The sequence below is a fragment of the Mixophyes fleayi genome, chromosome 2 (assembly GCF_038048845.1).
Source record: "Mixophyes fleayi isolate aMixFle1 chromosome 2, aMixFle1.hap1, whole genome shotgun sequence".
Lineage (NCBI taxonomy): Eukaryota > Metazoa > Chordata > Amphibia > Anura > Limnodynastidae > Mixophyes > Mixophyes fleayi.
Genome location: NC_134403.1, coordinates 99,201,375 through 99,213,001, shown reverse-complemented (window position 1 = coordinate 99,213,001; position 11,627 = coordinate 99,201,375). Strand labels below are relative to the sequence as shown.

Here is an 11,627-nt window from a genome sequence, read left to right as displayed (position 1 = left end):
GAACCCTCTCTGCCTTATATTTCACATTCACACATTCTTCATCCTTGTATCTTTTTGTTTTTATTTATGATATGAGAGTGTGCTGACATTATATAAATAATTGATAATAATGATAATAATTATGGTTAGGTTTTGCTTATCCTGATAAAATACATATCATCTTGTTTGTGGGTAATTGCTAACATTATTTTTCTGTATTTTTATTTGCATATCTATTTATGTTTAAGCTTCAAGAAAATGATGCTGATGACAGAAAGCCCTTGGGAGTAAAAGGAAGATCTAAGGGAACTGCGCATCACTGAATATTATCTGACTCCTAAGGACAGACTGATAAAATATTAGTCATTTAGAATTTAACCTTGTCAATGTTGGTTGGTTGGATGTAGCAGTGTTCCAGCAATAATAGCTGTGGGCCCCAGGGCCCCGGTTCCTTGCTCCCCACTTCTCTGCATCAGGGCCCACAGCTCGCTAGTTCCACCTCTGGTCTGACCTCTGTTTCCATCTAATAAATGGAATAGAGGGAAGACAGAAATAAAAACTAACTGTGCATCCATTGCCTTAATTGTACGGACCAGCTAGGTCACTGCATATGTGGGCTGTGGGCATGAATGAGAAAAAAAACATTGCTGGCCCTCAGGATTCCAACTAGCATTGAGGACAGGGGGACAATTTACTAAAATAAGGCAAGGGACTGCCAAAGTGCACCATTATGTTCTGCATCCAGGACAGGGAACAGGTTACCTTATGTGGCAAGGGCACTGCCAAAGTACCCAAAGTCTGCTTGACATGAAAATGTACAAAAAGCCTGTGTGAAAATGTAGAAAAGTTTTACTGAAACACTAATAATTTACTATACCACAATTCAGCCAAAACGTAGCAACACACTCTGAAGAATGCAAATTAGGGGTTTAATACAACCCTATTCATGTATGAAAATATGGGTTCGTTTCCCATCAAATTTATTCAATTGTCAACACAAAAGTCATACAGGAACGATTACGACCAGAAGCTTAAGGTACAAAGTGTAAGACTATAAAGGACTATAACGACGAATGTGAAGTAATTATTTTTAATCAAGTATAACCTATGCTCTTTTATGAAGTTAAAACTACAACAAAATTCATTTAGGGCAATTATTGTTTTTTTTTTTTACTCAAAAAGTGAGACACTAATAAAGTTTATATGTGTATGGTGTATGGCGCCCTCTAGCTGTACACGTGAGTATGACCACACCAGCCTCAGCCTTACTATTTTGACAACAATGAATGGAACTTTCCTGTGTTCCGCCCACTGTGACGTCAGCCCCCGCTGGAGGCAGCACATATAAGCACTATTAGAGGTACTGTGCAGCAGATGAGGACCGTACTATCTGGGATACAGCACACAGATCAGCACAGTCCTGTGGCCGCACATCTCATTCCTGGACTCCATCCTTTTCTAAGGAAGAATTTGGTTTCTTATTGTATTGAGTTAGAGCCATGAAGTCCCCGAAAGTGAAGACCCCAAGGAGAGGTAAGAGCGATCTCCAAGTTTATCACGTACAACTTTCACTAATGCACTGAGTCGTATTGATGGTTCTCTGCTGGAGTCTGCATATCCATAGATCGCCTTATGCTAACACTTGTCACTTCTGCAGTAGTGTGCACTGATTATCCCACGTACTGTAAATCATTGTACAGCCTCGGGTATTCATTCCTCCTGGTTATTTGATATTTAACAGGTTCTGATCATCGACTACCTTCAGAAAACGTGCTGTGCCATATTAACTCCATCATAGCCCACGGAACTGCTTTTGCTGATTCAGACTGTTAATATTTCACCAATATGAATGCAAGATCGTATTTATTTTTAGGCTGATTTAATAGATTGCATGTTTGTGTATATGGGATAATAAAAAGAGGTGTGCAGTGTGTAGTTCTCCGACAGTTGTGGAACTACAAGTCCCAGTACGACCTGCCAGCCTGTGGTTAAGACTTGTAAATCTAAAAAAGTAGGAGTGCAACTTGCTGTCTAACTCTGTTAAAAAAAAGAAGTGCTTCTCTTAAGGCATTCTGGCACTTGTAGTTCTACAGCAAAGTTAATATTTTATATTTTAATTTATATTACAGACACATCAGGCACTAAAGCCCTCTTTCTTTGTTTACAAAATGATTTTGAAGAGCTGTATAGCCTTACCCTGTGCACTGTGTATCTATGCATGCTTCTGTCATAGCAGATGTGCTATTGAATGTGGGCTATTTCTATTGAATTAAGAGCTTCCCATAAAGTGGGGAGTAATGTTTTGTTAAGGAGGCTTTCTCTGGCTTTTGTTCCCAGCCTCCTGCTAATGCTTTATTATGAGTAAGTACCCACATTGGAAGAGACTGGTGCTGCCAATACAGCTGAACAACATCCACACAAGCCCTGCTTACTTAGTTACAGTTATGTGCCAATCTGAGGACTGCTTGAGGGGGCAGTTAAGGGAAAGTCTTGAAAACTAATCACAGTCTTAAAATTACATGATCACATCTTTGCAGAATTACCAAACCCTGTAATAGACAGTGACTCATTCAGTGGTTTTATGCTTACTCATTTTCAGGACGATGCCCTTTGCTTTATACAAATTAGCTTACCATGATGTGTTGGCTGTTCTTATTGCCTATATGTGTTTTGCATTATCTCTTCCATACATAGGCTCATCATATATTTTAATACAGGGTTGTATCTGCTATATATTGTCATGTTTGTTTGTTTTTTGTTTTTTAATTGATACTGTGAATGCAGACCCTTTAATCTGTACAGTAATCATATGCATCAGCCAGGTTTCACTTCTATACACTTCGCTTGGCTCAGGCTAAGATATATAGGTAATACTTTCACACACATTTTAATGGTTATAGAAATACTTTTTAAGAAGAAAAAAAAAGATTGTTAGGGGAGAATAGTACAGTTAGAGAAACTATAGTTTGAGTATGCCGTGGCTGCCGTGGCATTCAAGCAGTGAAATGGAAATTCTTTATAAAAGGACCCTATTTATTGAAATTGTGAAGCTTTGCTGCCTGGTAGATCATGTGTTTAGTATGTGGCCCTTACACTCCATTAAATACTTAGACGACACAAACTAAACTATACATTTGCTGCAACTGACCTTGGCTGGTTTCACTTCTCGTCTTTAGCAGCATACATTGGTGTTTGTATTATTGATATAAGCATAGCGATCACGCTGGCTTCACTTTCAAGAGCAAGCTTGTTATTTGGCTGGTTTATCCAAAGAGGTGGTGGCATTGGAAGAATTTCCCAAGGGCAGAAATTGGGTGGTATATGTATAATTATCCCTTATAAGAAAGGAAGACCAGCAGTTCTGTGCTAAACAGGACAAAATGTTTGTTTGTATTATTTTTTTGTAATCAGTATGAACTGTCTTTCAGACTAGGCTTATGAGGGTTGTTGGTTAACCACAGTTTCCACTGGGCAGAAGGTTCTGTGCGAAATGGAACCAAAATGCAAAATGCATGTGTGTATATATATATATATATATATGTGTTAAAATTCATATTATGTAAGAGTATGTGGAACTGTTTTCTTACTGCTCTTTGTACTTCTTTTCAGCCGCCTTTATTGAAGACGATGATTTAAATGAGGTGTTATGTGAATTTGATGCAGTGTTAGAAGATTTTTCCTCTCCTTTCAACAAGAGGCGTTTCCGATATGATGAACACTTGCAGACCATGAAGAGGAGGAGTAGTGCCAGTATCAGTGACAGTGGAATCAGCGACTCAGAAAGTGAGCAACTGTTCAGGTGACATTATGGGGTGAATAGGAACATGCACAGGAGTCCTAGTCTTTGGTGTTCATTAGATAAGCTGGTTGTCTAACTTATGGCTATTGTCCACAATCTGCCCTCTCTAGTCAGTGTCTGAACCCACCCTATCCATTCAGTTGGCTAGTACTGGAGGTGGCGGTGAATGTGGCACCTGATTGGATCAGTGCCATACCTGTCTAATCGGGTGCCATATTTAGTTCCTGGCAAACTCATAACTCCTGCCAGGCTTCCCTTCAGCACTGAGAGAGCTTTACCCTCTGAGGTATGGAACTCATCACGGGCACAGGTGACCGGGTTATTGGAGAGACCAGACAGAGGCACCATCTGAAGAGCGGGGGAACCTTTTTATGCTTTGACAATCTCTAATTACATTGCTGTACCTGAGAGGATGCTGGAAGTTATAGGTCAATGACTGTCTGCTTACAGCATATGACATTGACAACCACAGGTTACCTTTACATGCCTGCATTAAGCTGCAAGAAAATGCAGTGTAAACAATATAGTTAAGTTAAGACCCATGACACGGAGCTGTAATTGTATACCACATCTGTACAGTAAGTGCTGGTGCATTAGACAAAGTGCTGCATCAGAACTGTATCATGATACCTTAACTGTATTCTGGCATTTAAATTAACACTGTCATGTACAATCTACATTTGCATGGTTGAAAACATCACGTGCCATTATAACTAAAATGCAAGTTGCTGTTCTAAGAAAACTTATTTCATGTATGAACTTTGTTTCATATAGAGGTGTGTTTGACACCTGATATACTCTGTGTTAATTTTTACATTGCAATGATCCAATTAGCTGCAGGTTGTTCTGTCCCTGCTCACTTCAATACAGGGACATACAGACAATCAGGAGATAAGGACTGATAACAAAAAAGTGCATCAATCCTATTCAAATGCACCTTAAAGTATTTCAAATTTATTTGCAAGATTCTATTATTTGGTATGTCTTTCCTCCCAAGTAATTTTGGGTATATGTACTGAATAATGCCTTATTCCAGGCAAATTAATTCAGATAAAATACAAAAGTTTATTCACCCACCATCCATTGACTTGCTAGATGCCCCAATGTATCTAACGGTCTTGAACAGCATATCCACTTTCCTTCCTGAACAGACCTTGTGTAACACTATCAGAATTGTCAAGGTCCTTCCCATCCACATCACAGGGGAGGGGCTTTGACAACGCCAAGGTATAATGTGAGGCAATCAGGTGACACTCATATCCAATCCTGGGACACCATCTTCCACCAAGTACACCCACTGCTAGAGTCCCCTGTCCAATGGGAAAAAATGAATATGATGTAGGTCAGCTAATATTTTTGCTAGTTTACCTGTTTATTTGTGGTGTTGCTTTGTCACATTGCAATTGATTTATGTGTAGATGGAATTGCAACCAAACATTACTGATGTTTGCTGCTTAAACTGAAAGGATCAGGATTACTTTTAGCTGATCTGTTCCTGTAGATACTGATTAACTCTGTGGTGTTTGACATATTCACCTCCTGGGCTAGACTTCCAATCAGTCATCTCACTGTTTAACTATCTTGTTTAACGACTATGTCACACTAGAAGACAGCTTCTCAATTACGCAGTCTGTACAAAACATACACAGTGTAGTATGATCTCATCCATTAGTCAGGGAGATGTCCATCATTCTGTCTGGAGATGCCGTATAAATATGTCAGTATTACCTATAGCCTCCCTAGGGTGCTACGGGTTAGGTGACGCCTAATACAATGAGTGACATAATTCCATCCATTCAGTGTTATGTCCCTGCCTCTCCCCCACACGAAGCTCCAGCCAGTGACATGGTGGAGAAGCAGCGTCGTCAGTGAGTAACTGACAATTGAATCCTACTAGACCCCTCCCTTGGGGCTTAGAAGTTCTATGATGCAGATTATAACTTGCAGGTGTCTTAAACTGTTGCAACCGAGTTACATGTGTTTTGTCTTTATGACCTTAGACATTATGCTAAAATACATGGTGACCTTTTTACCACCTTATATCCTGTGACTGGCTGCTAAACAGATCATGGTTTAAACAGACAGGAAATATGTGGCTTTTAGTGGTTAAGACGTTTGTTCTAGTTGCCATAACAATACTGTAGTTTGCACTTCAGTTGTGAGTGAATTTCTGTGCTGTTTTCTACTTCCTAATCCCATTACAGAACATACCTCTCATCTTCTGCCACATTGCTGAGACTGAAGACAGTCTATGGTGCAGTTTGTTATAACATGTTGTATTGGAACTCTGTGAAGTGGGAAAGCTCTAAATACAAACAGAACATGTCAGGATGGTTTACCTAGCAAATAGCATAACAAATATTCTTTTACTATAAGAGGTGCCTTAAATGTGCTTAAGGGGAAAATCTTTCCTGTTCTTAACAAGGCTATTTTCTTTCTGAATATTCATTAAAACATATTGGCATAAGTGTGTAGTTTGTGCTGGGAATCTTAATTCCTCGTCATACATTATTGTAGGTTAATTGGCTGCTGACACAATGGACCCTAGTGTGTATTATGTTTGAGATAGAGAATATAGACTAGGAGTAGGCAACCTGCGGCTCTGCAGGTGTTGTGAAACTACAAGTCCCAGCATGCTTTGCCAGAAGATAACCAGCATATAGGTGGCAAGGCATACTGGGATTTCTAGTTTCCCAACATCTGGAGAGCCGCAGGTTGCCAATCCCTGATATAGACTGTAAGCAGCAATGGTGACATAATGAAATATTCATAGGTGCTGCTGACAGTGGTTTATTGGCCAGTTGTGACTGCAGGGGGCACAAATATTATAAACTGGGAAGGGGTGCAGTCTAGAACAAATAATTTGGTGCTTTTCAGCAGTGATATTATGACAGATCAAGCCTTTAAAATGATCACCTATAATATTTGTTGCCCATGTTCTTGCAATCAGTAGATTTGTTCTGATAAATATTTGGGGTTCAGTGCAATACATATTCCCTATATTAAAATAAGAAACTTCATTCATGAAGCTACTTTCTGGATAACATTTACTATAAACCTTTATTTGTAGAAATTTATTTTCTAAAACTATTTTAATAAAAAAAATCTTCTCTGGAATTCCAAGATCACGTTTTTGTGCCTTAAGTCGCATGAAATATTTTTACAGTGGTAATTATATTTATTTTGACCTAAGGCTAGTCTTTTTATTTAATTTTAAGTATAACTCTGCCTCTGTGGCTTCCTTAAATTTAGATGTTCCTTCTTTGCTTTGCCAAGTTAATGTGAAAATATGCACATGTCTCACAAGATGCTTAAAGGAGCAGTGGGTTTTACTTGAGGATGAGGAGGTTATAGATGAAACTTGAAATCCCTGAAGAAACTGGATTTCAGATTGAACTTGCACCTCTTTCGTAATTTGCTACAGGCATTTAAAAACATTTAACCTTTAATTGTAAACATAAAACAGTTCAGAGACTTAGAAGAAATAGGTTGTTGTCTCTGCTGTGTCCTAAGCCTGGCACTGAAAACAAACTATAGGGCTTTTACTCTGACCTTAAATCTGGCAATTTGCCTTAACTGTAATGGACTAGAGAAACAAGGGCAGTGACTGAAAAGTCAATACAAAATGTGTGTGCAAATATTACAGTTCTGGAACAGTTTTCTGTTGTCAAGGCTCGTTGAACAGTATTGAGGTAGAACTGTCCTTTCATACAGAGCCATTTTGTGGGCTATAATAATATCAACTCACTAGGAACTTGTCACTGAGACATGAACCAGATGTCTCAGTTTGTCACTAGTTTTTATTGATTTGGCATGTTGCATTCTCATAAATATTTGTTCCTCCAACAAAATGGCTGCCTCCATTGTGGACAGGCATCCGGTACATTTTAGATTTCAGATGGATAACTCTGCTGCCACATAATGTGAGACTAAATATGTTTACTGTCCTGAGAGGTCCGGTAGTTTGAATCATTCTGTAGTAAAGTGCGGGTTTGAAATAGGGGAGATGTTGTCTATAGCAACCAATCAGATTCTAGCTGTCATTTTGTAGAATGCATTACATAAATGAATGCTACAATCTGATTGGTTGCTATAGGCAACATCGCCACTTTTTCGAACCTGCAGTTTAGTAAATATACCCCTTAGTCAAATCTTGTTCCTGAATGTTGTATTAGAATAGGAATAGTCACATGTTGGAAAATATATTGTTATTGAGTGCGGTTAAATGTTTGTTAAAATGTTGTGGTATGTTTGGATCTTTTTGAACTGCAATAAACCTATTGCGCCTTCCAGGTGTGTAACCTGAATATAAGCACCCTGGTTTATGCTGATTGTTGACCTTTTTGTTTGTTTTTAGGTGCGGATTCTCTTTGTAGAAACAGCTTTAGTTTCAGTGATGAAAAGCTCAACTCTCCAACACTGTCGTCACCACCACTGTCCTCCCCAGTAGAGACTCCTCGAAAAGGTATAATATGAGGTGTTTACATCATTTGAATTCACTGAAATTTCAGCCATTTATAACAACCCATTGTTTTGCTGAATACTTTATCAACTCTGCATAAGTACATTTACAATACCCAGCAGGCTAATATACCTAAAGCTAGGTACACACTACAGAATTTTCCACCAACTTTTTATGCCGATCGATTTTACATGCGATCGATGTTCCGATCGCTCGGTCCATGGACTGCATACACACTAGCCTTGTTTAGGACGATAAAGGGAAGAGCGGACGTCCCTTTAGCAACTTTTTACAGCCATGTTGTCGTGAGCAATGACTGTAATTTCGTACTCTCTGTTGTGGATCGGTCAGAATTTTATACACACTACACAACGGATACGAGATTGGAACGAAAATATTAAACGGTACGACCAACCAAATGAGGCGACAATCTTCCATGTGGGCAGACTTTCGACCATCGTGTAACTGCATACACTGACCCGACTTTTGAACGAGCGGATGAAAACTGTGTAGTGTGTACCTAGCTTTACAGATTTTGCAGTGGCACCTAGAAACTCCCATAATGAAGTGTTACAGGTTAACCTTATCTCAAGTCTATCCATTGATATTAACTGTTTTGTTGGTTGGTGTGTGTTTAACAAGTGTTATGTGTAAGGCTGGTTGTAAGTAAACCTACTATTTGACTTGATATAATTTAGCTTAGCCAGGCTATATATAACTAAAATAACAGTGTTTTATACTTGACTAAATCTGCCAGGCATGATATTTGTGACATCCCTTGGGGAAAGCAGATCTCTTTATGAAATTGAGGATTCTTTATAGTGCCATCATTCTAGTGCAGTACAGAAGCTAGAGTATGTGTGATTGGCTTGCAGTGTTCTAAGTAACGCATGCTCTGTACAAACAGATTTATGGCTCATTAGGTCAATTATAGCATAGCAAGTATAACTGACGTAAAATTACACTGTTTTGCATTCTGTTTTTGTAATATCAGTGCCCCTTTATACTTTAATAAGATGTTTCTATTTGTATCCACAGCTAAACTTGGTGATACAAAAGAATTGGAAGATTTTATTGCAGATCTTGACAGGACACTTGCAAGTAAGTATAAAATCATTTTCGAACCTCCTCCCCTTCTCCTGTACTGTATGATTTAACACAAATCCTAAAATCTAATGTGCAGCATTATATGCAACCTTGTTGTGAATATTAATGCAAGTTCACCCCATTACCTGGGTGTTTTAGACCCATGACATGTTTCCTGCAGTGTCCAGTGGTGTTACTGACCGTAAGAGAATTCAACAGAAAAGAGCGGTTTATTTTTTGCTATTAGATTGCACATTGATGGGGTTTCTTAAACTTATCCATATTTATAGATTTTATAGTATTCCAAACACCTCCACTAGTACAGAATACTTGCACTATCCCAAGCCCGCCCAAACTGTTGCTATTCAGGTGTTGTGAAACTACAAATCCCAGCATACCCTGGCAGCTGTCTGCTGGAAGAGCATGCTGGGGCTTGTAGTTTCACAACACCTAGAGAGCAGCAGTTTGGCCAGGACTGCACTATCCACTCCCACTGGGACTAGCTGGGAACCAGTACTCCTGCAGAATGTAATGATGGAAGTATGTGGAAGTTGATTCCCTTTTATTCCATTTTGCCCTGCGTTTTTCTTCATGATTAGTAAAACCTGCATAATCTGTACAGGTATCTCGTTTTCCACAAACCCCCTCCACTAGAATGACCTTTGTTAAAATTAGAGGACCTACATCTAAGCATCACCTCATCTACATAGCTTGTGAACTGTCCATTAGCGTTGGATTCTCATGTGTCACAGGACTAGAACACACCTCGATGATCACTGAACATTCCAACTCTCTGCAAAACATTCTATCTATACCAACCTAACCTCTGTGTCTCTTCTCCCCCCCAGGCATGTGAAGCACTGTATGGCTGGTCACACAGTGTGATCTCTGAAGGGACAGAAGTCTAGAACTCCTCATGAAGTAGTGTTATATAAGGCAGACATTACCAACTGAAGATCCTACCTACTTACAGCCTTGTGATCTCAGCATATGGATCTGCTACATGGTTTAGAAAACCTGATATTTGTTTAAATCACTTTAAAGATACAGTTGACTGTATTTTTTACATAAATATTGCTTGTAATTTAAAATGCTTTTATGGAGATAATTTGTAATATTATAGTTGATACAAATGTAATGAAGCCTTTTTTCCCAATATAATATATTTTTGTATACAAATAAAACATTGTTTGGATTTTCTTTTTATTCATGTGTATGGCCACTTATTATTTCCCTAAGATACTGTTGGGTCTAGGCTGGCTCTACCATGGTCAGTTGGTCTGAGATTGTGGCCCCCAGAAATCCTGTAGGTTTAGACTGTCCTTCCAATGTAATATCCCCCTCTCACATTGCTGCTGCTAACATTAGCCCTGACCTGCTGACACCGCTGTGAGTCATAACCTCACTGTGGTTTGCTCTGAAATACCTTTTAGTGGTTTAGGAGGATAATTTACACCTATTAAATATTATGCTTGCAAGTGGATAGAAGCTTCCAGAATTCTTCTACAGCTATGAATGCTGGGAGTTTTGGGGAGTAGACCTAAGCTACATTTTGGGAATGGTCTCTTGCAGTTCTGCATGTTATCCAGAAACTTGTGAGATACCATGTTGCCAATAATATTCCATCCAATTGGCTGGAATTTGCCTGTGTCGAGACATTTTCACAAGGGTGGATATTTATTTTTGTGTCTCAGACTTTTACTTAAAAAAGTAAAGAAACTGGCAGCTTGTTTGGTGTGTTCAGTTTGTTACTCTAAGCTGATTGGTTGGCAGACTAGGAAGGTGAAGGTGGTTAGTTGATGTTCTGTCAGACTCCACTAGAAGCAGATTACCATCTTACATGGTGTCAGACCACAGTCTGTGACAAGTTGCTGTAGATGTCATTTAATTACCAGATTGTTGCAGCAGATTTATGGAAAATGTAGATGTACTTTTCTGTGGAACAAGTTGTTGTATTTCAGTTGCGTCTTACTAGGGTCAGAGCACCTACTTGATATAAGTCTTCATCTCCTGCATATGTCTGTGTGTATCCTGTTTCAGAGTGCGTGGGGATAGGACAACCTGTAGCCCAACAGCACAAATTATTCTAGGGTATGAATGTGCTTATCTTGGGGGAGGCGGTGACCCGTTCTGAGGTGATTATGTTACTGAGGTCAAGGCTGCATATGACATGGATTATGTAGTGATAGAGTCACGCTCGAAGCCACAGACTGCGAATTACTGGAAGGAGCAGAGTCTGATATCGTCACAGTAGAAATATGAGGCTCCTGACAGATTGGTTCAGGTAGATTGTGATGTCAG

At 39.1% G+C, this 11,627-nt stretch overlaps 1 protein-coding gene across 1 annotated transcript; it reads left to right on the top strand.

The window, feature by feature from the left end:
• Window positions 1–1,336: 1,336 nt before the first annotated feature.
• RGCC (regulator of cell cycle) lies at window positions 1,337–10,532 on the top strand. Its single transcript, XM_075199775.1, has 5 exons — window positions 1,337–1,512; window positions 3,589–3,762; window positions 8,136–8,243; window positions 9,279–9,341; window positions 10,175–10,532. The coding sequence occupies exons 1-5, from the start codon at window positions 1,479–1,481 to the stop codon at window positions 10,180–10,182; spliced, it is 387 nt and encodes a 128-aa protein (XP_075055876.1). The 5' UTR covers window positions 1,337–1,478; the 3' UTR covers window positions 10,183–10,532.
• Window positions 10,533–11,627: the final 1,095 nt, after the last annotated feature.